At 42.8% G+C, this 27,700-nt stretch overlaps 1 protein-coding gene across 6 annotated transcripts in view; it reads left to right on the top strand.

The window, feature by feature from the left end:
• The window catches only part of DPP6 (dipeptidyl peptidase like 6), a 506,040-nt gene that overhangs the window by 414,532 nt on the left and 63,808 nt on the right, over positions 1–27,700 (top strand). For all 6 annotated transcript variants that reach the window (XM_082192256.1, XM_082192258.1, XM_082192255.1 and 3 more), the window contains exons 7-8: positions 3,880–3,961; positions 17,581–17,701. In XM_082192256.1, the coding sequence (XP_082048382.1) occupies positions 3,880–3,961; positions 17,581–17,701 (203 nt within the window). The remainder of the gene's footprint in view (positions 1–3,879; positions 3,962–17,580; positions 17,702–27,700) is intronic.

The raw sequence follows: 27,700 nt of genomic DNA, 5'->3' as shown, positions 1-27,700 counted from the left end.
GAACACCGTAACTCTCGCCTTCCCCGTTAATTGATATCACTTGCAAAAATTAAGAAAGAATGTAAATAAACCCTTGACTTATCTTCGTGCATGCTGACTTCCATAGAGAAGTCAGCACATCTTCTGGGTGAAGATTATATGTGAAGCTCACACCTTTTGCACAGTGACAAGAGTAATTATACTCAAAATATCATGACAGAAATGAAGTGAATGGAAGGCAAATTAATTAACTGAACCCTGGCTGAGTAGTTAAATACTGAAAATAATAAATGATCTGGAACACGAGAGAAAAATGAATGAGTTTGTTGGAAACATGGCTCTGCGTTCCATGATACAGTGGCATTTCAAGACCACCTTCCAAATGCTTTTTTATGTGCCTTTGTTCTACAAATAAGACCACAAGGGAAGACTCAGAAAAACAATAGAAGAATAGAAGAATGTTTATTGAGTTAAATTTAATTCTTAGAGAATATGTTGTACTTAATACTAAGGTCAGAACCAAGAGAAGAGACAGAAGGTTCAGCAAGTGGTAGTCCCCACATTCTGTTCTCCAGCTCTCATCAGCCCCAGCCAGTATGGCCAAGTGGTCAGGGATGATGAGAGTTGTAGACCCCAACAACAGCTGGAGGGCAGAGCAAGGTTGGAGAGACTCCTCCACAATACATGACAATCTATTTCATGGCTTCCATGACTTAGAGCAAGCCCTGATCTCGGCAAGGATTGTTGACTCTGGGTTCAGTTCAACCTGAGTCAGATGAATAGGTATTTTGAAAGAGCAGAACAAGGGGAAGCTGCACTGAGGAAGGAGCTGGGGTTTGACAGTAACTCAGATCACTTAAGTTAATTTGTGACAAAAGGCTTAGACTCAAGCCTTATTGATTGAAAGAAGAAGAAGCAGGATTGGAAAGCATTGTAGATGGTATCTCATTAGCCCAGGGACAGGGAATCTATGGTTTTGCAGGTACAGTTGGACTTCACAACTCCCATCAGTCCCAGCCAGAATGGCTTACCCCAACATCAGCCTGGTCACATTGTTTCTGCAGGTTTTTCTAATGCTTGAAAAATAAGATTCCCTTACTGAGGTTGACCAGAGGCACAATGAATTGCTGTGTACATCAAGAGTAACAATAGTTCTTCTCCTATGAACTTTCAACTCTGTTGAAAACTTTTTTTCTGCCTCTAGCCTTTCCAGCTTGTCTAATCATAAATTGAAAAGGAATCGCTCCAGTTTTAAAAAATGAGACCAATAAACCATTGTTACCTGCAGTGATGCTGAGCCAGGCATCGCTTGGCAATGTATTATTCACCTGAATGCTGCAATATTACATTTCTCCCTCATCTATTGTTGTTTGCAAAGTCACTGTAGATTTTGGAAGCAAGCCAGAAATGTTTTGCAGACTTGCTTCATCCACAGGCATCAGAAAATTAACCAGAAGGTAGATCAATAGCTAGAATTATTTTTCATCTTTAAAAATAGATAACAGAGAGTGACGGGGGAGAAAGAGGGAGGGAAACAAAGCTTTTAAAAGCAGCAGAACTTGTATATGGCAGTTACAAAAGGGGGGGAGCCTTCATTCATCTGTGTTATGTTACCCCTTATCCGTTATCAAAGCAGGTTTGTGCTTCAGATTCTCCTAGTAATAGAATCTCACTCTCCTGAAAGATGAAGCAGTGAATGGAACTGACAGGGCCTGTCTGTTATGTGCTCTGGATGATTGCTTATAATTGGGACTGTGGCTTCTTGATGCTACATTCGTTCCCTGAAGCTTTAGTTTACAAGCCTTAAGTAAAGTGTACAATCTGTTGATTTGGAAAATGGCAGCAAATGGGGGATAGGAGGTGTAACGTAACATTTTGTAACATTTTCTGAGCAAGAGGGGAAACGCTTGCCCAAATATTTTTATTAGGCAAGAGAAGATCATGTGTTCAGAAAGCCTGTTGAAGATTTTGGGGTGGGTTGTTGTTTTCTGCCCTCTACTAGGGTCACTACCATGTGTCCTACTTTACAGTCCTCTTTTCTGGAAAGACAGTCAAAGGACATCCGTCTGTCTGAAGGTGTCCTCTGTCCAGTCCAAGTTGGCTTGGAAGGTACAGAACCATAAAAAGCTCATAGCTTCCAAAGTCAGCAGAATATGTGTGGTATTTCTACACATAATTTTCTCAAATGCGTTTGAAAGGACGAACAATTCCTTCTATGGTAGCTGATTCTAAACAGCAGCAGGACAAATGTGGGGTGTCTCCCATGATGCTAGGTAGATATTTCATAGCCAATTTTAATGAAAATATATGGAGAGCTGCATATTTGCAAGCTTTATGCTGACTAAAGCATGGAAATGTAGAAGGAAGTCTGCTCAGAATTTGCGAATTCATGAGGTCTGTGCGGGTACCTAAGGGAAGTGGATCTAACTCTCTTTCATGTCTACAAGGCAACTTTTTCCGACACAACCATTTCATTCTCTCTCCACAGCACGATCTTCATTTAGATTTGTTAGAATAGTTTCAATTTAATTGATAACCTGGTGTTGTGTGCAGTCCTTTGCTGATTACAGGGAAACCTCCCACTTGCCTGCAATAGAGTTGGCAATATGAGCATCCAGTGCTGTTGTAATGCACACTGGAAGTTTTTCCAGGAATAAAGCCTTAATTCCCCCTCTGTGGATGAAGTGACTGGTTCAAATGAGAGCAGCCTCTAAAAAAGGGACAATGAAGTAGAAGCAGGGTATAATTTTACTGTCCCTGTTTTTGTGCCCTAAATTCCCCTCATTGCTTCACCTTCTTCATAGGAAAAGCTCGCCTGAATTTGTATGTGTTGCCAGCAGCAATAAAAATTAGCAACCTTGGGTAGAGGTGTGTGTGTGTGTGTGTGTGTGTGTGTGTGTGTGTGTGTGTTCCTTCCCTTCTCCTAAGCACAGTTATAATCACAGCTTGTTCTACATTAACACCGTTTAGGGGGTGAACACATGGCTTGAGATTGCTAGCATCAGTTGCTACAGAGTGGGCTGTCACAGTGCATTACTTACTATCTCTGTTTTATCCTTTTCAACCGAGTTGACATATTGAGAAAATGGGCTAAGTGTACAGGAAGAGAGTGGCATATGGTTTCACCTCTGTCTTGCCCAACCTGCCACCCAAGTGACTGCGCTAACACAAAACTGTTGCTGCATGTGACAGACGAACCATGGCAGACTTAAGACTGGTATCCATGTACCTGGGGCTAAACCTCATTGAACGCAGTGGGACTCCCTTCTCATAGGCATGCATATAATTTCACTGTCCCATCCATATAATCTGCAAGCCTCTTGAAACAGCATAGTTTGCCCTTTCGATGCAAAAACATTATGCCTGCCACATGGGTAGCTCAGTTGGTTACAGCGTGGTGTTGATAATGCCAAGGTTGCATGTTTGATTCCCGTATGGGATAGCTGCATATTTCTGCATTGCAGGGGGTTAGACAAGAAATTCACACTAAAATGCTAGATTTTTCTCATGAGAAAAATTTTTTTTTTGGGGGGGGGGATACCACAAATTACTGCACAAATGTGGAGAACTGAATCTATGACTGGAATAATGTGAAACCAAGAGAACCAAAACTGACACACCCTCCCATCCCTACTCCTAACACAACACACCTTGCTGCATTGTAATCAGCATCATGGAAGCCAGAAGGAAAAGTGTTTGCAAGTTTGTGGCGATAAATGCAGGGAAGGGGTTGTCTGCTGCTAAAAGTGGAATGGTCAAAAGGGCTCTTTGGACACACACAACCTCTTGGAGATAAACCGTAAAATAACTTTTTGGATACTGGCTCTTGTAAAATTCGATCCCAGGTATTAATGCAGCTGAAATTCTTACTTCTCCCCTTTCTTTTCTTTTTATCTTCAGGGAACCTCAAAATTTGTATCCTCCCGAAGTTAGCAATACAAAGCTTCAGTATGCAGGATGGGGACCCAAAGGCCAACAGCTGGTAAGGAAACCTTTTGCAAGTGGCTGTTTCGTTACAAATTCATTTGCACCAATGTGAACTGCAGCTGTCAAGAAGGTAGTTGGGTATCTGCACACAGTACATCATGTAAAATGAGAAGCAGCACTGAGATGTGGATTAGGCCAAACCTGGCTCTGCTTCTCCAGTTGTAAAATGGAAGTCATGGAGCTGTTTGTGAAGTTTATCAAGAATGGGGTGGCAAACACACCTTTTGGGCTGCGGGAGCATTTACGTGATTAAAAACAATGCACGCATATAAAAATTGCTCTGCTAGATAAAATCAGAAGTCTGCCTAGTCCCAGCAGCAGCCAGCCAGATGCTTCTGGGAAGCCTGACAAATAAAGCCAAAAAGGCAAGAGCCTTCCCTGTTGTTTGTCCTCCAGTAACGAGTATTCAGAGGTAGAGTGCCTCTGAAACTGGAGGTTCAGGGATAATGAAAATGGCATAGCAATAGGAGCCTTTTGCATTACAGTAAACAAATTAAAGCACATACTATTTCTATGCATTCCAGAGTCCACAGCTGGACAATACCTTAATAAAAGGCAACCAAAATGTCAGAAAAGTGAGCAAGGTTTTTAGTTCACTGTTGCTCACTATTTTGTGCCATTTGTGGTTGGTTCTAATAAAAGGAACCTTCTTCAGACTGAGGCAGACTATCCCTCTGCCGGGAACTGAATTTGGGTCCTTCTGCATGTGAAGTAGATGCTCTCCCACCGAGCTATATCCCTTCCCCAAAGTAGGTATTGCACAACTCCGAGTTTCAAGGGCTTTCTCGTGGAGTAGCATGACTTCCTCATCTTTGTACGTGCCTTGAATAATTTTGAAACAGGCCCTCTTCCTGCAGACCAAGCAAGCAGTTTCACCGCTGATAGAACCATGGGGTGGGGCAGTCTCTGTCTTGCACAGGAGGCAGGGATGGAGAGAAGAGAGAGCGAAGGAAATGCTGATGGCTCAGTCTGATCCTTTGAGGATGCTCTGCAATGCTGCCAGTCTTGTGCATTGAGTTTCCCCACAGCCGGTTTCCTTTTGCTCTTCGCGATCATTGGATTAGCACCGTGTCACATGACGCAGCTGTGCATAAAATAAAGCACTCCTGCAATAACCAGAGACTGACTTCAGGAGCTCTTGAAGGAGTTAGGAGGGAGAAAATGATTTACTACTATTATTCAGTTCTTTAATTGGTTTGTTTTTGCTTTCTACGAACGGAGTGCATCCACGGTTGAGAGTGGGTGATTAAATTATGTGCATTTCTGTTTTCAGTCTTGTGCATTAGTTGGGCACGCAGGAAGTCCTATCTGGGTTCCTCCTCCACCAGCAGTTCAGATGGAAACAACTGTACAAACTATAAGCTGCAATAAGCTCTGTGGGGAGAGTGTTCTCCTTTTATTCTGCACAGTACCTGCTTTGGGGAGGAATAAGCCTCAGTTTCCAATTTGGTGCTTAGAGCAGGCAATAGAACGATACACCATGGATGTAGACATCTCATCAACCAATCCTCCATGTATCCCTTTCTGTCCTTACTGATTGCTGTGAAAGCAGTAGGTGCTGCCAGTGTTTACCTAAGGTGCTGACATACAAATAGTTTGTGTTCAGTGAAAATTTTCAATCTTTCCTTGCCTGCCTTGGAAACGGTGGGTGTTCTAGAAGATTCTGAGATCTTACTCATTGTCCAGGCCTTTTGAGAATGTACGCTGTAACACAGCCAATGCTCACTCGTGGCTCCATATTGCACACAAGCAAACCTTCCTAGTGGTGCAGCAATAAAACTGCTAGCACATTTGCAAAGCTAAGCAGGGTCTGGTATGGTTTCAGATTGGATGGGGTACCCCCTTTGGAGATTCCTGGAGGTTGGACTAGATAACTCTCAGGGTCCCTTCCAACGCTTCTATGATTCTGTGATCATGCTCACATATTGCACTATTGGTAACTGTGAACAAGGCTACTTCCAGGAAAGTTTATTCCCTGTAACTGAGCTTCTCATAGATAAATCCCTAATCAGCCGTGGTAGGGATTCAATTAAGTTTGCATATAAAGGTGAACCTACCAAATTCATCGTTTTCCAAAACAATACACAAATTGAAACACAGTCATCCTTTGAAATTTGCACTTATTTTGCAGTGCATCTCTCAAGTCAAGCAATGTGGAGAAGGCCGAAGGAGAGTGTGACAACAATTGACATTCACACTTCTAAGAATTTGCGGTATATTTCTCCACCAAGGCAATGTGTAGTTTGCATAACAATGTATAATGTTAGAAAAACAATATACAAAAATGTGTTATATCAAGAGATATTTTGCTATGCAAAAACTGTGTATATTGGGCAAAATTGCATACAGACAAGTGTACATTGGAGAAATTTGTTCTAAAACAGGGTTTCCCAAACTTGGGTCTCCGTCAGTTTTGGAACTACAGTTCCCATCATCCTTGACCATTGGTCCTGCTAGCTAGGGATGAAGGGAGTTTAGTCAAAAAAACAGCTGGAGACCTAAGTTTGGGAAACCCTGCGCAAAAATGTTCGTGCGTTTTCATGAGGACTTTTATTTAAAAAACCGATTGAACACTTCTGTGGAAATGTAGACAACTGAACTTAAGATTAGAGGAATGAGAAACTGAGAGTTACCAACAATGACAGATTTGGTCATCCCTAATAGTTGCTGAATGAACACCTGCTAAGGGCTAAAGAGTTGCGTTCTCAACCGAGTCACAGCACCTGCCTTCGCCCCAGGGGCATCTAACCCCTGCCTCTTTTTATGGGCATCGGCATTCCAAAGACAGGGACGGATAGCTCTTCCATGGTGCTGCTGTCCTTTAAAGTGAAAATTTATGGGATTGCTCACGGCACCATCTACACACAAAGCATGCGCTCTGCCACTGAATTGCTAGAGGCACGGACTCTTACATCTGGACCGCAAGGCGGCAGCGGCACTTCTGACACTTCTCATTCATTATATTTTTCACTGACTTGAACTCAGGCCTGTGGGTCTCAATGAGTCTGAGGAAGTTGTACAGGGCAGTTTTGGAAGTGGGGAAGAGCCTCATGAAAGGCTCTTTGGTTGCCGATTTCAATCCAGCCAGCTCTTTCGATTTGTGCACAAACATAAACCTGGCGGGTGTGTTTGTTTCTGAGCCGGGTTTCACAGAGCCCGCGCCATTAACTTTCCACGATTCGATTCTCTCATATCTTTTCATTTGCGGTGACATCTGAGTCAAAATTAAGCTGCAGTCCACCATGTGTCATTAGGTTGGTTTAGGTGACTTGTAGGAGGTAAGCAGGAAGCCAGGAATGGAGAATATCATAATATTTAATAGCCATACCTATCTGTTCATTTGGAGGAGATGTCAAAGGGATAGCCTCAAGAGAAACAATCCATTAAACAATTTGGAAAGGGAAGTCTGTCAGGGCAAAGGAGGAATCTCATTATGTCTACTCTTAGCTTGAGGAAGATGTGAGGAGCCTGGAATTTTGCATAACACCTAAAATGGTAGTTTTCAGACTCTGTGCTAGGGCGGGCAGCCTATGATAAGGTTACCAGACATCCCCATTTCAATTACAAATCAGTCCCCTGACAAAATCCATCTATTTAGTAGGGAGTTGAAAAGTGTCCCTGGATTCATTGAAAAAAATCTGGTAACTTAACCTATGGCTGTCCAGAAGATGCTTAACTACAACTCCCATCATCCTTGACTATTGGCCATGCTGACTGGGGCTGAAACTTGAGGTCTAGTGCCATCTGGAGGCCACTGACTCTCCAACCTGTTCTAAGGAATGCTGTGTTTCCTCAGAAGCTTATCTTTGGTGAAAAGATAGGAAATGGCAGACAAGCTCCTGACAGCTGTACAGTGGTACCTCGGGTTAAGTACTTAATTCATTCCGGAGGTCTGTACTTAACCTGAAACTGTTCTTAACCTGAAGCACCACTTTAGCTAATGGGGATTCCTGCTGCCGCTGCGCTGCCGGAGCACAATTTCTGTTCTTATCCTGAAGCAACGTTCTTAACCTGAAACACTATTTCTGGGTTAGCGGAGTGTGTAACCTGAAGCATATGAAACCTGAAGCGTATGTAACCCGAGGTACCACTGTAACTGTTAACTGCCAAAGTTCATTTATTTTTATTTATTGTTTCATAAAATTTATGCACCACTTGTTTGTGAAAAAACAACACACAAAACACTTCAAAGCAGGTTACAAAAAGATAAAACAGTAAAATCAAGAAAAAATAAAATGCTACTTTAAAACATACAAAAGTTAATATACTAAAAAAGAATAAAATCGCCTCAGCTTTCTAAGCGCCTAAGGTAGGCTTGTCTAAACAAGGATGTTTTTAGCAGGCACCAAAAAGTGTAAAGTGAAGCCACCTGCTTGAGCTCAATAGGCAGGGAGTTCCAATGTTTCCACCCTGCCACACTCAACGACCAAGTTCTTACAAAAGTTCTCATTTCTTGGTTCAGATTATGAATTTACTATGCCGTGGTGCTCGCATGTGTTAATAATATAGAATCATTTACTTGACAAGTTTGTCTGCAATTACAAATGGAGAACAGATGTGGTTTTAAGTCTCTTTTTCCTCCCACCCCACCTCACTAACCTGAGCTCAAAGCAAGTGAGCCCAAAAGGATTGTTTTTAAACCTCTAGGAATCAGGGATATTGAGGCTCCGGCAGTATAATAAGGTGCAGGCAGCTTTACAGGTCAATTTGGAACTCTCAGAAATAAATCATAATTTAGTCCTGGAACTGTCCAGTGATGCTCATAATTGCTGACCCAGTTCTGAATCTAGCTGAAGGGAGCCAAGCTCAGCACGGCTGCAAATGTAGTGCGTCCATCACCGCCAACTTTCCCATACAATGTGCAGCTACACAGGAGTGTTGTTTGCACTCCAGGGTGCACTCTGAATTCATGCAAGTCCTAAGGCAAGGCTAAGGAAACTTGGCTGTCGGTCGGCATGGATTGAGTGCCAAGCTAGACACAGTGTTAGTTTTATGAATATAATTAAATTGCCCACTTTTAAATAGCAGCATTGGGATGGAGGAGGAGGGGGGGAATCAGGGCACATAAACCTTCCTTCCTCCACACTGTAGTCTGATGAAAATGCCCATGCTATTCTCCCCCGAAAGAAGCTTTTGTCAGCATCTCACCCAGACACCGTGGTGTCGATCCTCATATTCCACTCCCTGGCAGCCACTAATGCATTACCGAGTAAGCAGAAAAAGCATTGCAAGTGTGTACCTGGACTTGCCAGCACTTGTGTATGTCCATATATACACTGCTGAGAGGTTTAGGATATTTTTCTGGCATTATGATGTGTGCTTGTTATGGATGTGTGTTAACCTTATGCCCACAAGAAGCCCTCACACAAAGGAATAAAGAAAGCTTGGTTTATTATATGAAATAAGACTGACAATATATACGGTAAATGCTGCTTCAGACCGCAGAGTTACAGTCTAAGCAGGTAGCAAATCCTGCACTGCATTCACACCTTGATTAAAGAGTAAAAAAATCCCCTAACTTATTCTAAAAGGCCTACAGAAATGTGAGCGTGGCAATTTTGCCATAAACCCACACTAGGAGTGGAAAGAGGGGCGAAGAGGAAAGTATACCTGTCATTAAAGTGAAGCTTCAGGGCTAAGTGCTGTCCTGTTGGAACTAGAAGAGGTAGCCAACTACTGGAAAATCTGGAATTTTAATAATGTTCTTGGCTAATGCCTCCTTAGTAGGAGGGTATTTGAGATGAGCAATTTTCTGTCTTTCCCTCAGAGTTCCTGCCCATTTCTGACCTTGCTCATCCTGGTGAGAAAAGGACAGAAAACTTCCCATCCTGTTTTGCTTAACGAAAGGGTGAGACTTTGATAGCGAGCCATTATCTGAACCCAGGCCTCATAGCAATGCTCTTATGGGTTCTCCATCTCTCCCTTGGCTTGAACTTGTTGAGTCATCCCACCAGAGGTTGCCTAGCAGGACTCCCAGGGCTTCATTATTTATGCTAACCACGAAGCCATCTTCTCTCCTTATTCTAATGTCCCGTTAATGTAATAAAATATTATCAATGAAGCAGCATGTTTCATTTCACATGAAGAGATCTAATTTAGAGTGGTGCCCTACATAAGCATCAGTGATATTAGGTTACAGAATACAAGATAATCCATCATGCAGAATTTAAAAGCACAATTCAGGGTTCATAATAAAGGACACATTTGCTGATACATACTTTAAGTAATATAACAAGGCAGCTATCATTTAAAATGACTACTTTAGAAGCCTGGGATGCAAAATTGCATCCAGCCAATATTCTATTTGGACGCATTGAAAGGCTCTTTTTAGTTCTGCAAGGCAGCTGAAATGAGCTGCAGAGATTTCTTTAAATGTGTCTAAATTATTGCAGCTGCTTGGTTGCAAAGCCCAAGTTATAGTTCTGAAGAGAGAGAGTGTGTACATTCGCTGGGGAGAGGAGCAGGGGGCAGCTTTCAAAATATAAATGTGCTCTAGGATGTATTTATAATGCTCGAATGACTGAGCCGTGCAAAGGAGGCCTCCCAATCAGTGTTACAATGACATCTGAAAAGTAGATGGAGAATACAAGAATGAAACATCTTTTCTTCAGTGTCTGCTCCGAAAGGAGGAATTTTTGAATTAGAGTACCATAAAATTATTCCTGCCACATCTCCTTCGTATATATTGAGTTTGGCGGCTTACAATTTTCACAGAATAAGCTTGAAATCATGTACAAGAGACCGTTCCAGTTTTAAAGAGGATATGAGTTACTCTCACAAACAAACACCTTTTCCACAACTCACCAACATTACAGCGTAAGCACAATTAAGGCAAGTTGTTAGAACTGGTTGGAATATTGTAGCAGACACATCCTCAGCAAGTAATGTCAGCCTTAATACATATAGGAAGAAGCCATAGCTTAGTGGCTAAAGCAGAGGTTTTCAGTTCCTTTTGAGTCCAAGGCTCCCTTGACCAACTGCATTCTTTCTGCGGCAGCCCTGTGGGGCTCAGGAAGCCAGTTGTGTCACCCCTTGCCTGCAGAGCTGGCAGCCTCTCACCCTTTTTCGAACACCCTCCCTTGTGGAGTGTTCCCTCAGCTTCCTCTCCCCTCTCCTTGGGAGTTCTCTGGGCAGCCACTACTGCCGCCCCTGGCCTCTGAGCTGCCCCCTTGCCCCAAAGAGAGGTACCTCCTCACACTGCCCCACAGGGGCCTGAGAAGCACCCCCTGGCCAGCCCCAGAGGCACCGTAAGACCTTGTAACCAGGGCTGCTGCAACCAACAGCTATCTAAGCCTTTGGGAGGCCAAGACACAAGAGGGCATCAGAGGAGGTAGGGAAGGAAAGAGGGACAGAGGCCAGTGTTGCCCACCATCATTCAAGGCACCCCAGGGTGCCACGACACAGTGGTTGAAAACCACTAGCCAAAGCATTTCTTCTGCAGATATTAAGGTTTCAGTCTCAGACCCTTCAATCTCCAGTTAAGAAGTTGAGAACAGACAATAATTCTCTAAATAATTCAAAGTGGTTTCAGTAAGATTACCTTTTCCATGGCATGGGCATGGATATATCTCCCTGATGCTTCCGGTCAAACAGGTATCTGAAATAATATACAAAGCAGCACCTGTTTGCCAGATACAAAAATGGGATGAATATACAATGTCTCCTTCTGCTTGCCTTCAGTTTTGGGAGTGTGGAGGGGGTCTCCAGCCTCAGGTTGTGTTGCTGGGAAATATTTCTTGCTTTATTCCAGTCCAAGCCTAGATGGTTCCAGTGGCAAGATGCTGTGTAAGTTACACCTTCAGAAAGGTCTGTGGAGTAGCTCTGATGGGACTGTACCACTTAAGGAATGTGAGAAAGGGGCTGCATATTTCAGTGACCATCTGCAACTGGAGGTTTCTCATTTAGTATTCTTCCTGCTTTGCCACTCATATATGCTTTGAGAGTTTCTGGTGATGGGAAGCCTGCAAATGTGCCATTAGTGCTTTCAAATATGCCGTAGGTTTTCATATGTGAAATCTATAGGGGAAACCCTGAAAAGGAAGATTGTCTAAACATTGTGCAGAACAAGACACAGGCTGCACCAGCTTTGCTTGATACAAACTATGGAGCATTTCACAATTATGGTGACCTTGCAGAGCCTGTTTTGAAATACTTGAAACTAATAATTCCACTAACCTGATTTGCTAGTTTCCAGAAGCAGAGTCAGACATGAAGATCTCTTTTTTAAGAATAGCACATGGCCACCATAATAGGGAAATTGGACTTCTGTTTTACTTTTCCAGATATAATCTAATTTCAAATGTTTACATATGTGTGTAGTACATATATAGAGTATCTTGCACTGCTGTCCTCAGTATGTTTTCTTGCTAGTCCCAGTGAACTGAATGACTTTTACTCCTATGTAAGTGTTATTAGAACTGCAAACTTTGATGGCTCCCTTTCATCTAGGGCAGATACCCACATACGTGAATCTCCTTTCTGTTGCTGTGTATTAAAACTGACTTCCTCCAACTGGAAATCCTTCTGCCAGGCTTTGTCCTTTCATGGCATGAGCCCATTTAGAACTTATGCACATGCCCATTCTTTGGCATCGACACTGAATGTGTCTCTGTGAATATGCCATCAGCCCTCCAAATCTTCCAACGATTATATTGTGCTATATCAGGTTGCTGTATGAGATTTAAAATTTCTTGATAAAATGGTACACATCTCTTTGCTGATATGTGTGTATGGATACACACTCCAACACTTTGGGTTCTGGTCAACTAATTTTTACTCAGAGTAGACTCGTTTAAATTAATACCCTTGAGCTAGTCACGTCGATTAATTTCATTGGAACTTAACACTGAATTCCTCACATGGCAACAGGGATCCGGTAACTCCCTGGAGCTGTTTGTCACGGCAAGGGCTATAATTTCTGTCATAAAAGTGTGGCTTTATTTGTGTCTGTCTTGAAGATTCAGGAATTGCAAATAAGTTCCAGCTACCTCTTCTGCAGTCTCTCCTTTACCTTGCTTTTTCAGTGGTACCTCTGGTTATGAACTTAATTCGTTCTGGAGGCCCGTTCTTAACCTGAAACCATTCTTAACCTGAGGTCCCACTTTAGCTAATGGGGCCTCCCGCCGCCACTGCGCAATTTCTGTTCTCATCCTGAGGTAAAGTTCTTAACCCAAGGTACTACTTCTGGGTTAGCGAAGTCTGTAACCCGAAGTGTTTGTAACCTGAGGTACCACTGTATTTCAGTGGAGCCCTAGTGGTGATGGGAGCTGATAAAGTGACTGGGATCACAGCTCTGGGGAAGGGGCAGTAACCCTTCCCTCTCCTGCTATTTTCCTGGTCTATTAGCACCTACTGGAGACCACCACAACAGAGGTACCTGTTGAGGATGGTTAAGCTTGGTCCATCCAGGTGATGCTGTGTCAGTAATTTCATTCCCCATTGCTGATGTAACATGATATCCATGTTTACATTCCTGTACGCGAACGGAAGTTGACTTCTGTAACTTCCGCTCTTTGTTCTCTCCGCTCTCATGCAGAGGAGACCTGTGTGTGAAGCACTCAGCTCACACTAGCTATGCTTTGTTGTTTTAATTTACTGTAAAGAAATAAAGAAATTCGGAATGCTACATATCTGAACAGTCTGCTTCCTGCTGAAACTCTGCTGCAGCCCGGAGGGTTTTTTTTTTCTACCTCCCCCTCACAGGGAGGGCTGGCAACATGCTGGTCTGCAACTCCCATCATCCCTCAACATTGGCCATGCTGGTTGGTATGGGTGGTGCTTGAACAATCCCTGCTCTAACGCATGTTTTAAGATGTTGCCCTGACAATGTTAACCACTGGCTTCATGGACCACATCTGTTTTTCATTAGCTGTCCTATTTTTCCTTGCATGGGGTTGCTCCATATTCCATACTCCCAAGGATTTGATGGAGAGAGCAGTGGTACCCTTTAAACTTTATCCCAGCCATGCGAGATCCTCTTATCTGTGATTAGACCTCATTCAGCCAAAGGCATGCATCTGAATGACTCATCTGTATTGGGTGATGACATGGGTTTTCACATAAAACGTATCTTTCTTTAGAGGGGACTAGAGGAAGTAATGGACTATTATTCGGCATGCATAACATAATGAGAACCAAATGCCTCTTAAAAGTTATATTGCCTGTAATTCATATAATATATTGGCCAGTTCCAAGAATTAAAGCTATTTTGGGATACGTCTGTCCCCTTTTTGATGTCAAAATGATCAAAGCAGTTAAAATGTTAGGAGCATATTTCATGAAGCATCTCAAAATGTATTTGTCATGGGTACCCTGAAGAATATAAACCCATTTATGTTGATAGACATCAAAAGTTTAAATGCTTTTAAACATGTTCCAGCTACGGCTTCCCATGACATCTTGATTGCTGCTTTATTTACCTTATGGGTTGCCTACAAGATGCTGGACTTGTTCAGATGTTATGCTAAGCCGTATCATTGCTTCCATTTTAATAATAATAATAATAATAATAATAATAATAATAATAATAATAATAATTTATACCCCACCCATCTGACTCGGTTTCCCCAGCCACTCTGGGCAGCTTCCAACAAAAGATTAAAAATACATTAAAACATCAGTCATTACAAACTTCCCTGAACAGGGCTGCCTTCAGATGTCTTCTAAACATCAGATAGTTGTTGATCTCCTTGAAATCTGATGGGAGGGCATTCCACAGGGCGGGCACCACTACCAAGAAGGCCCTCTGCCTGGTTCCCTGTAACTTGGCTTCTTGCAGGGAGGGAACCGCCAGAAGGCCCTCGGCTCTGGACCTCAGTGTCCGGGCTGAGCGATGGAGTGGAGATGCTCCTTCAGATATACAAGGCCATAACAATTGTAATAATTACAATTATTTTAATCTCACCCTTGATCAAAATTTAGAGTAGCATGCATGGTCTTCCTACTCTGCTTTTATCCTCACCACAAAATCCAAGGTCATCCAATGAGCTTCGTGGCTTAGGAGGATTTTGAATCCAGCTCCAGCCTTCACACTAATCCTACACTCTGAGAAGGAACATAGGAAACTCCCTTATATATGGATAGATTGTTTGTTCACCCAGCCTCTGACAGAAAGCAGCTCTCCAAGGTCTTAAGGTTAGATAGTGCTTTTAACAAAACTTATTTATTCATTCCAATAAATTTATATACCACTTGAGTGTAGAAAAAACTCAAAAGGGCTTGCAAAAAAATTTAAATCTATCACTAAACAAAATTACAACCGTAATTTAAAACATACGTAAGGTTAAAATCGTGATATAATAGACTAAAACAAATTAAAACTCCTACAAACTTTATAAACATCTGGGTAGACTTCTCTAAGTAAGAATGTCTCCAGCAGGCTCTGAAAGTGCTAATTAAGCTTATTAATTGGAGGTAGTTGGGATTAACTGGCATCTTCTGCAGGTAAAAGATGTCCTGTACTACTGAGCTACAGTTCCGCCCCTCTAAACACTATATTATCCTGTTTCTCTGGTTTTATTCTGTGTGCCTCACCATACTTTTAATATCTAGATAAGAAGATGGGGTTTGAAAGAGAAGAAAAGGGAAATTATTTAATGTATGTCGTGGCTTATTTTCTCCCAGCAAGCATCAATTGGACACAGCTCTTTTTAATGCCTTTAAAAAAAAAAAAACTCCACAAAGATTTGAAATACATAAAAACGTTTAAAATTTCACTGTAATTTTTTTATCCTTAGGCAAACTTGCTGGAACAGCTGCTGAAATTAAATTTGGATCTCCCTTCGCTTTGGGATCCATTCCAGTTTTTCTCTGGTTGAAATGTGTGCTCACGCTCACGCTCACACTGTTATAGTACAGGAAATATAGTACAGTGAAAAGCAAATCTAATTTCCTTCTCTTACCTCTTTTGTAAGCATGACGTGGGGAACTGCAGCTTTATCATTGGCACAGAGGCCTCACTTTATGTCTTTGGATGTCAAATATCCAAACCTTAAGCACCTACTGAAAGTCATACAATACATAATGCACCCTTAAATCTAAATGTTTTGATGTTGACATGCCTGTTTATTGCATATAGCCCTGGAGCCTTAAATTGGAGAGATATTGCAAATTTATTATTTGTAAAATGAGTGTACATTTTCTGCAACAAGAATCACCTGCATCTGAGCCCGGCCTTGGCTGGGGAGGGCGGGGTATAAATAAAAATTATTATTATTATTATTATTATTATTATTATTGATTTATACTGTTGGTATTAGGAATCACAGCATTTAGTTAAAGAGGAGGACAGAAAAGTGAGCCAACAGGTGAATCCTGACTGGCTTAATTGCTAATCAGATCCTGTTTCTGTTATTTTTATTTTATTTTTGCTGCAGGCCTTCTTATATAGAAGAAAATGACCATAATAGGCATAGTCTATAACAAATAATACCATTACAATAATATTATTATTTTCATTGATTTATTAATCACCTTTTAAACCACTGCCTCAATATAATTAAAGACACAAAGACAGCAGATACATTTAAAGCAAGACTAAAACCCTAATAAGAGGACGCTTGTGGCAAAGACCCATTTATACAGCTGGGGATTTGCTGCAAAAATTCTTCTGATGGTGGGCCTTGGTCTGATCCTGCAAGATGCTTGTGTACAGGGCCAGATTTAGGTTTGATGAGACCCTAAGAGCTACTGGAGATAATGGGGCCTTTTATATGTCCAGCTGTCCTTTGTCAACAACAAATTACTTTCAATGGGAAAGCGTGCCTTGGTTTTGGAACGCTTTGGTTTTGGGACAGACTTCTGGAACGGATTAAGTTTGAGAACCAAGGTACCACTGTATATAGAAATGAGCAAACCAGTGATATTTTAGGGAGCAGGCTAGCAGGCCCATTACTTACATCATAGGAGCCTACACAACACAAAAGACTGTTGCTGTATGTAGGTTTTATTTTATTTGTTTTTTATCTTATATTTTGGAAATGTATATCTAGGTTTTTTTCTTTAAGTTTTGGGGTGCCACCAAGAGAGTGGGGCCCTAAGCTATAGCTTGTTTAGCTTATACGTCAATCCGGCACTGCTTGTGAAGTGGAGTTCTTTTGCAGCCTGAGATCCTTTCTCTTGAAGATGCTGGGGACTTATCCTGGAAAGTTCTGCATGAAAAGCATACGAGCTTTTGCCTTTTCCATTGCTTACTAAATGATTGTCATTTCTGCTAAATCGGAGGTGCCAGAACTGAACCTCGAATTTCTGCATGCAAAGTACATTTTCTGCCACTAAGCAAAAACCCCTTCCTCAAACCGCACCTCTAGTTTTGATTCAGAAAAGGGTGCTTTATAATGTAGGTAACACTTTGCTTCAAAGAGTTGCTCAGAGAGCAGATTTCCCTAGGGGCAGCCTTCTCCATCGCAGTGGGGCATCAGTGATGGTGGAAGCCTTGCAAGGCAGAACTTCCTCTACTGTGGAACGCGGACAGGGACGGGGGAGACCTCTTAGCAACACAAAAAGTGGCTCCCCTTATTTCCATGAGTGTACTGTACTCATGATCACAGAGCTCTTTGCTGGTGAGTCTTATTTGTTGGATCATAATAACATAATCTCTCTTATGTTTCTGTGCAGATATTTATCTTTGAGAACAACATCTACTACTGTGCCCATGTGGGGAAGCAGGCCATCCGCGTGGTCTCCACTGGGAAAGACAAGGTTATTTTCAATGGACTCAGCGACTGGCTGTATGAAGGTAGGATGGGAAGTTTTAAAAGCACTGCCGGCCCTTGAGTGTTTGCAGTGGACCTGTTTGTTGACAGAGAGTGGGGGGTATTTAATGAATGATCCCGAGCAAAAGCTGTAGTTTTCTGTGAAAGGCAGAGTTTCCTGGACAACCTTGATTTCTACTTAGGGGCTTCATGACACATCAATTTAGAAGTACCATTCCACTCTGGTCCCTCATTACAATTCTGAATATTCTGTGCCCCCCTTCTGTCTGATTAGCACTGGGTACGCATGGTGTCCTTCCTTAGAGTATTTGGATCTTGTCCATAAACCTCCAGTGGCAAAGGGTGCTGCTAAGTGACACTTTGATATCAAAAAGATTTTGACATTTATATTGCAAAAAGTGTGAAGAATCCAATAATAAACTGACCTTTTCCTGGTAAGCTTTTGGGTACTACAGTTGGCCAGTGTGACTGATGAGGTGCTGCAAGATGTTAGTTGTGAATACAGTTTTGGCAGCCAATATTTAATAGCCAATTGCTTTTTTATTTAGATGCATGCCTCTCCCAGACACCACTCTTTCTCTCATGGGCTTTGAAGTAACACAGTGCTTCATTTGGAATGATGCAATCATTCCCCTCAAAGCCTGAAAAAATTGAGAGTAAGTGGATGAAAGGAGAAAAAGATGGGGGAAAGGTGGCAAATACGAATATTATATTATATCCAATTTATATTATATCCTAAAGTGCTCATAGGGTTATTCCACTTTCTCCTCATGGCTTCACTGTTTGGTAGGTTAACCTGAGATATGATCATTGGCCCAGGATCCTGCAGTGGGCTTCGCAAATAAGCAAGGATTCCTTTCTCCATGTTCCTGCCCGCGGCAGCAGGCTAGCTTTACAAACCTGTCCCTACCGTTATCTGCATCAGAAAGTTTACTTGGTGGATAACTAAATGTCCTCTGAGACTGTATCCTGCCCCTGGAAAACTGCTGATTGAGAGAAATTATAGTGATAGCAAGCTTAGAGGGCAGAGGCTAAGAGGACAGTGTTGCTGACGCCTATTTTTATTCCATTACTGGAATGCTCAAAATGTTCTTTTAACTGTCATTGACTTTCAAGCCAGTCCTTTATGAGGAATTGGCATAGCGAAGCCACATTCATCTGCTGAGATAGCAAAATGGCACTGAGATCCAATGCAGTCTCCTTCCCTAACCCACTTGCCTTCAGATGTCATTGGACTACAACTCCCATCAGCCACGGGCAGCGATCACAGATTAATAGAGTTGTGGGCCAGTGATATCTGAAGAGCACTGGGTTGGGGAAGGTTAAAATGCAGCTTGCAGATCCTGATCTGAAGCAGGGATGTCACTAAAGGTTAGCTGTGGAAAAGGTCACCATCCCATTTTTAATGCTGCTTAAATGAAAGTTGGAGAAACAGGTCCCTCTTCTTTCCAGTTGTGATCCGTGTTTAATTAAAGCAAGGCATCACACAAGTCTTCAGGCTACCTCTCTTCTCTTTCTTTTGGAACACCTGTGACATTTAGAGTGAATGTGGACGTATGCTTTCATTAAATGATGACTGCAGCATCAGCAGAGGTCTTGCATTTGGGAAAAGGCCACTGCAGAGCAAGTGCTTCAGACACTGCTTTCAAATCTCCTTGAATCACCCAAACACAAGGTCATTTCACCCTTCCAGCTATATTACTCCCCATCCATCCATCCATCCAGCTTCAGGCCCGCTTTGTATATCTAGGGGAATCCAGTCATAAAGGTATTTCACCCTGGTCTACCCTAGGGCTGAATCAACAGGGTGAGGGGGCTTTATAGAAAACCTTCCCCCCCACACCCATACAAAAAGAAGCCACCTTTCAGCAGTGGTGAGAAAACATTGGGCCAAAAGGATAGGAAGATACAACTGTGTTGCCGAGGCAACTAGAAAACGATCCCTACCTTCCAGTGCATGGACCGTTCAGTCATTCCTCACATCTCCAAAAGTCACAGTTCATCACCTGGTTGCCCCGGGGAAAAGTTTCTTGTCCTGTTGCACTATGCTTTTAGGAATAATGGGTTGTATTTAGCTGAGTCCTACTCGGAGTTGTTGTTTTTATCATCCGTCTGCCTCAGGAGACAATGAAGGAGTGCATCTTTGGGGGTGAGGTCAAATTGTTGGAAGGTTGCAGTGCCTGCTGTGGCTGTAGAGACCGATAATGGAGAGGCACCCAATGAAATTAATGATACTAAGCTAGTCATGTTCATTCATTTCAGTGGGTCTACCCTAAGTACGGCTGGCACTGGATGTAACCCAGTGCAACTGCCTCACAGCCATGCCTCCCCATGCCTTCCTTGTCTCCACACACTGTGCTGGAAGGGTAGTTTCATTGATCCTCACAACACATTGTGGAAAGCCGCAGAACGTTTTAGAAATGCGGGGACATGTTCCCACCCTTTGGGGGCATCTGCTTCCAGGGCCCTCAGTGATGAAACTAGGTAACTAAATCTGATTGGCTAAATAGCATCACGACATCGTTATGCTCGCCCTCCATTGGCTGAGATCACAAAGTGAGAGCAGAGAACTTAGCAGCAGGGAAGCACCAAAGATGGGGAACAAAGTGGGTCGGTGTAGTCACTCAGGGCTCCCAGCCAGCTGGAGCTGGAAACAGGAGGTCCAGTTTGGAAGTTTGTATTTGTGGTTAAAATGGGGTGAGTGCAAATGAGCATTACCACTGAAGAGGCGCATGTCTTTATGTGTAGAATGGAAGCTGGAACGTTGCATGTGGGGACCCCGTGATGCATGAAAGGAGATATTTATTCATGTGATGGGGAAATATGGCATCAAATATCATACTCACAGCCTACATTTAATGCACTCTTATGTCAGTCATGGCTTTCCCTCCCCCCTGCCCCCTGCCCAAAATCCTGGGAGCTGTAGTTTGGCATGTATGCTGGGAATTATAGCTCTGTGAGGGTTTCCCTAACAACTCTCAGCTCCCTTGATTACAGTTCCCAGGATTTTTGGGCAGAAGCCACAACTGCTAAAGTGCTTTAGGAGTTCTTTAAATGTGGGCAGCGGATGTGACCGTGTGCCACAAACCCTGCAGTGATTTGCCATTCCTCAGCTCCCCTGAAGCTAGCAGTCCTCTTATTGCCTTCCTTACTTTTGCCCTCTTGATCTGGCAGTCCCTGTGAATTTGCACTCTTGTGTTTTTACTCTTTTACCCTGCTATCGCTTTAGCAAGTGGCTGTGGCGAGGTGGGTTGCGAACATATGCTCAACCTTCTCCCCGTCTGTGCCAGCATTGCAGTGCCATATCATCAATGACTATCCTGAGATGAAGTAGACAGCAGCAACAGCACCCTCCGAGGCGCCCTTCCTGTCCCCCTTTGTGTTCTTGTTGTTCCTGGAGACAGTTTGCATCGCCTTACGCTAGCAGACCAAGTGCTTGCAACCAGCCAAACGTGGCTGTTTGCCATGGTTCATGATCCACTTTATGCTTTTCTCCCACGTAGAATGCAAAGATTATTTTTCAAGCTTCCACCTTCAAAAGCAAAGTCAAGCTCCTTTTTTTGCAGGGGCAGGTGGTAAATATATGCTTGCAAGATCCCAGCTTTCTTTTCCGGGCAAGGTTGCTTTGCATATGCATATTAAAATTTGCAGATTATGGTCCCAGCATTACCACCTTGGTGACACAGCAAGGCACTGAGACAGATGGCAAACCTCAAATAGACGGAAGTTGGTTTTTCATCTTTCTTGGAGCACAAGTGCTTTTGTCACAGTAAAGAAAACACGTTCTGGTATTAATCAGACTATCTCCCTTCCACCCACCCACCTCCCATTTCTTTCGTAAATCCGGAAGCGGATTTAAGGAGTTTTTCTGTTTAAAATGCAGGAGTTCGTTGGTATTCAGACTAATCTTTTTTTGCTTTTGTAAATCCGCCATTGGGTAAACTTTCTTCAAGGTATTATGCTGAACTGTTGACTCCTGATGGTATGGAGGAACAAAAATATATTCAAATCAATCAGCACTGATGTAGTAGCATAATCTACTTAGTGAATTTAGCTGGAAGGTTTGCAAGCTGAGACATAACATGAAAGGATAGATTAAGCCTGGTTTTTGAAGCTAAAATAAACATTAGTATTGCATCTGTACAGTCTGATCTAACTTCTGTTTTCGCAGCAGCATCCTTTGAGTTTTTAGCACAAAAACCAAAGCAACTTCCAAAGAGGGGAGAGCAAAGGTCTATAACCACCTGCAGAGTCAGCGCCAGATGTTTGTTTGTTTGCAATGCACTGGAGAAATCATTTAAATTAGAAGCACAACCTGGTTGGCAGATACTTCAGGCCTCCAGCTTGGTATTGGTGCAAGGGAGAGAGACAAAAGTTTGCTGACCTTCAAGAGAGGTTTTGTGGTAGTAATGCAGACTGCAGGGTGTGCAAAGGGTGGCTATAGATTTTTGCACTGCATCTCCAAGCAGTGTGAGATTCAAGGGGTTCCATATCCATGTAAATTTTATGCAGATCTGTATCCTCTTCCATCCTTTATTTCTTTTCTTGGTGATTGCATTCACCTCCTTTTTTGCCAGTGTGTGAGTGCCCATGGGGAAATACCAAGTACAGCTGCAGGATAGTGAGAGCTGGGGGCGATCATGGCTGCAATATGGGAAGTTACCCCCCTTTTTAAAAAAAACTCTGTTCAAGAATAAAAACCACAGAAAACTCATCCTGCACTGAATTTGGCAGTACAACCCAGGCCCACTCAGATGCAAAGGGATCAGAGGTTGGTGTCTAATGTTCAACCACCCAGGCAGTCTTTGTGCAATGTTCCTTGTGCATCCTTATTTTTTAAAAAATGTGGGTACCGGTTGTTTGTAGTTGCAAAACAAGCAATTTTGCCCAGAACAATAATTGAGGAGATATACAATTATCTGTACTACTTGCAACCCCATTTATTAAGCAAAATGCAACTTTATGAGCCTCATTCAGATTAAAGCAAGTCCCAAAATATCCACAACCTAAGTGTGGTTACAGATTTTGTACCTGACCTAAAAAATCCTGTTGTTAGCACTAATTTTACCTTAAGCTTCCATCTCCCAATAGCCACTCAGACCTAGCTGTTGGCAAGATGTGCCTTTCGTAGAGATGCCAATTCTTTGATTGGGGATGTAAGAAAGCAGCAATTTCCGTTCCAGCATGTGTCCATCACAGTCATGCTGTTTCCATTCTGCTGGAGTTCAGTTTCTACCAAATGCTATGTTATCCATCTGCTGTTTAAAGTAACTATTTAAGTAATGTATGTAACTTTCATTCATTTCAATGCAAAGGAAACAAATGTCCAAAAAGCCATTAATTGCATTCACTGGATGACCTAAAAAGAACAAGAATGTGAATGACTGAGATGTTTTATATGTTGAGGCCCGCACCTTTAGCTTGCTTCTGTTAACAATGTTTACTATTAGAAGTCTTTAACATAAGGGTTCCAACAGCTAAAAACTCTTTACTTCAGAAAACTAAGAAGCCTTCCAGATAAATCAAGGTAGGAACCTGCAAAAGAGCCAAAACACAAAGAGATGAATTTTCGTTATTCTTTTTGTAACCTGTTGCTCGGTTAAAAATAATAGAGCTAGTTCAAGAGACCTTGTGACTTACTTAGGATCTGGCACTGAAATGCAAATATCATAAAATCAGTAGCAGCATCAGTTATAGCTTGGCTGGATGAAAATGCAGGCTGAAATGCTGAAATGATGCCCCACAGATATCTCCTTCCATGGTGTTTATGCAAAAAGGCAGCACAGAATGCACCACTGCTTGAGGCTGCGTAAGCACCAGAGTATCTATCATTTAAATATCTTACGCAAAACAGGTGTTTGTACCAACAGTGTGCAATCAGTTCTTTGTCCTTTGCTGCCCTTTGCACCAGGTTGTGTCTCAAGCATCATTACTGTGTCATTTTTGCTCTTAGGGTATGGAACCAGAGGGTAGGAACAAAGAGAGATTACCATAGCAAAGCAATGGCTTTTCCGTAACCTCTTAATCCTTATCTGTTTCTGCGCCTCACATTATCATTATTTGATATTGCAACTTCGCAGTGACATCTGGTGGAAGAGGCCAGAATCTCACTGTTCTGGTTGTTGAATGTGTCAGAACTGTGCAGTATTATGGCCACATAAGGCCGGCCCTGTCCCTGAATTGTTAGAAAATAATGCAATAAGGAAATTCGTAATCAAGGTGACAAGATGCAAAGGGCAACAGTGTTCCTAACCCACCCATGCATGGCTGGGGGACTCGTGACCCTCCAAATGTCCTTTGATTCCAGCTCCCATCAGCTCCAGCCAGCCAATGGTGAGGGATTCTGGGAGTTGTAGTTCAGCAATGTCAGCACACAGAATTCAAGCACCTAATGGTTTTCTCACCTCTGCAAAACAAGCTTGCACCTTCTGAAGTTTGCATTTCTACACATCTGTTCTTAAAGATTCAGGAGGCTTGTCCCACATTTCATGTGGTCTCCATGCTAATAATCAAGCCCGCTTAGTGTGAAATATTAAAGTGAATATTTAGAATTTCCCACTGCTCTGTTAGTTGCCTGATCCTTTGCTGTGTTTGTCAAGTCAAATAGCTTTAGTTTCAAGCAGCATCTTTTATGTATTTTAGTAAAGGAAACAGACGGGATGCTTTTTCTTTTTTTACTATCTATATTTAGTGTACTGTCATATGAAGTATTCATACAGCAGCCTGGGAAAAAGATCTAAGTGTGCAATTTTAAATTTGGGGACAGCCAAGACTTTTGATGATCTTGCTTCCTGTGTCTTTGGGGATTAATGCACATCCCACTGAAGTAAAGAGCTAAGCTTCCTTTGATTTCAGTCATTCCAAATGCCAGCTTCCATTGTAAATTTTAAAATGCTAGGTAGGTGCGCGCGCACACACACACACACACATCAAAGAGCTCCACATCTGATTGAGACCTGATCAACACAAACAGCGTATATGATGGCAAAACTGTTTTCTGGTGGGTACCGCTTCAGCTGCAGACCTTCTCTCCCCGATGCTTTTTAACATCTTTATGCGCCCCCTCGCCCAGCTTGTCCGGAGTTTTGGGCTGGGTTGCCATCAGTATGCTGATGACACCCAACTCTATCTGTTGATGGATGGCCATCCTGACTCGGCCCCAGACACACTGACCAGATGTCTGGAAGCTGTGGCTGGATGGTTACGTGGGAGCCGGTTGAAGTTAAATCCTTCGAAGACAGAGGTCCTCTGGCTGGGGCGGGACGATATGGGATCGAGGGGGCAACTCCCATCTCTTGCGGGGGTGCAATTAGTGCCAGCACCGTCCGTTAAGAGTTTGGGTGTAATCTTCGATACCTCCCTCTCTATGGAGGCGCAGATTACAGCTATAACAAAGGCGGCATTTTTTCATCTCCACCAAGCTAAGCAGTTGGCCCCTTATCTCTCTCGCCCTGACCTAGCCACTGTGATCCATGCGACGGTCACCTCCAGACTGGATTATTGTAACTCGCTCTACGTGGGGCTGCCCTTGAGACTGACCCAGAAACTCCAGCGGGTGCAGAATGCCGCGGCGAGACTCCTTATGGGGACTTTGCTGCGAGATCACATTCATCCGGTACTATACCAGCTGCACTGGCTCCCAGTGGAGTACAGGATCAGGTTTAAGGTGCTGGTTTTAACCTTTAAAGCCCTATACGGCCTAGGACCCTCGTACCTACGGGACCGCCTCTCCTGGTATGCCCCACAGAGAAACCTACGGTCTGCAAATAATAACACCCTCAAGGTCCCAGGCCTCAGAGAGGTTAGGCTGGCCTCAACTAGAGCCAGGGCCTTCTCAGCTGCGGCTCCAATCTGGTGGAATGCTCTGTCACAAGAGACTAGGGCCCTGCGGGACCTGACATCTTTCCGCAGGGCCTGCAAGACAGAGTTGTTCCGCCAGGCCTTTGGTCAGGGCGCAGCCTAACTCCCTCCTCTGGCAACCTGCACAGAATTTTGCTTAATTGGTTGCCATCAATTTGATTTAGTTATTTTTTATAATGAAATATTTTTAGATAGTGTGACTATTTGACTGTTTGATTATTTGATTGTTGTTAGCCGCCCTGAGCCCGGCTTCGGCTGGGGAGGGCGGGATATAAATAAAAAATTTTATTATTATTATTATTATTATTATTATTATTATTATTATTAAAGGTGGGGTTCAAATGCACCTCTGAGAAGCACTTACAGCATGCATAGGAACTGAGCTTTACAGAGGGAAGGCTGTGGTTGACCCCTTCTCCCTGACATCTGGATGCTGGTGTGCAGGTGCGAGCTTATATATGGAAAAGCATTCTGTGATAAGATTGCCCATTGACAGTCTGAAGTGGTTTAGTCCAAGAAGAATTTTGTCGCCCCCAAAAGCTGAGCGCATCTTCAGATGCCCAGTTCATGCCCCACTCCTTTCTGTGCCACATGCTCTAAAGGAAGTGGTTAAATTCTTGACTAAGCCAGCTCCAGCACTATCATTTTTAAATCTGATGAAACCTAATGCCCTGTAATCTGTACTTATTTATTTACTTTTATATCACGACCTTCCACGGAGCTAAGAGTATGACAAAAATCAAATCAAACTACCGTATTGGCCTGAATATAAGCTGCATCCGAATATAAGCTACACCTTTGAAATTCAAGGGGGGGGGGAGGAAAAAAAGACAATACCCGAATATAAGCCACTCCATTAAAATTCTGCAGGCACTCACACCTGTTCCGTTTTACCGTATGTCTGTTTCAGCAGCGATATTGTAAAAGCCAATTTTTGTAAGGTCGCGAATTTAAGCCGCACTTTAACTTTTCACGGTCGGAATTTGGGGGGGGGGAATGAGGCTTATATTCAGGCCAATATGGTAAATTAAAATGGCCCTTCTTCTGCCTTAATCTTCACAACAACCCTGTGATTCCTACTATTGAGCCTTTAAGAGGAGATTGTTGGGTTGGGTCTCTTCCAACTCTACAGTCCTATGATTCTAGGTAGATGTAGGTGAGAGATGGCAACTGACCCGAATGGGATTCAAACTCAGCTATTCCCAGGCCAAACCTCTAATCAATACAGCATATACTGTGGACTGTGGACTGCAGTCACGTCCCACAAGCCAAATTTGGCCACCAGACTCATTGAGTGCATTTCCCAGTGCTGCCCTTGGCATCTCAGCATAGAACTAAAAGCAAGATGCCCGTAGAGAAACAGATCACTCTGCTCCCTAGCGCCTGCTTAGCATAATCCAAGAAATGTTAGACGTTTACATCCCATCGATATCAATGGGACTCAGGTGCAGATTCAGGCCGTGTCACTAATGAAGTCAGCCCTGTCAGTCCGCATTTGCAAAGGTTCAGCCCACCATCTTCAGTGCTCATTCCTTTCATGAGTAAGAGTCATGATGGCAGGTCAGGAGGAACAAACAGACGCTTTTCCATTATTCCCCATGGTGGTAAGCATGCATCATTTGCTTGGAGAATTTTAAGTAATATTGCAGCTACAATCTGTCCCTGCTGGGTTTTTAAGCACCATTCAGCTGCATGAAAAACAGTAGTCATTGAACACACAGACTTCATTAAGTTTATAGCAGCTGATGTTTCATATTACTGAAAGCCAGAACAGTCTCCTCTTAAAGGCTCAATAGTCCTTCACTTGTCATTTGAAATATTGGGGGCTTTGCTCATTAGAAAATGCTGGCAAATCTATGGCGATTAGCAATAATGAGAACAAGAGGCTTAAGAGCGCATTTAAGAACATATGAGCTTGTCTACATGCATAAGTTGAGGCAAGCAGGTGGCCTTGCTACATTACCAAAATGAGAGGCGCAGAGTGCAAATCGTGCCTTCTGTCCAAGTTCCCTCTGTCTGAATAGGTTCTGTTCAGTGATGAGAGCAAAAACATTTTGTGCACACTCAAAGGCACTCTTTTTATTATGATGACTACTACTACTAATAATAATGTTCCTGTCATTGCAGTTTGACTTCACTTGCACAAGACGTAATCTGTGTGC

The sequence above is a fragment of the Podarcis vaucheri genome (genome assembly GCF_965113315.1).
Source record: "Podarcis vaucheri genome assembly, chromosome: 12".
Taxonomy (NCBI): Eukaryota; Metazoa; Chordata; class Lepidosauria; order Squamata; family Lacertidae; genus Podarcis; species Podarcis vaucheri.
Note: the sequence above shows the minus strand (reverse complement) of the source record. Positions and strands in the feature narration are given on the sequence as shown.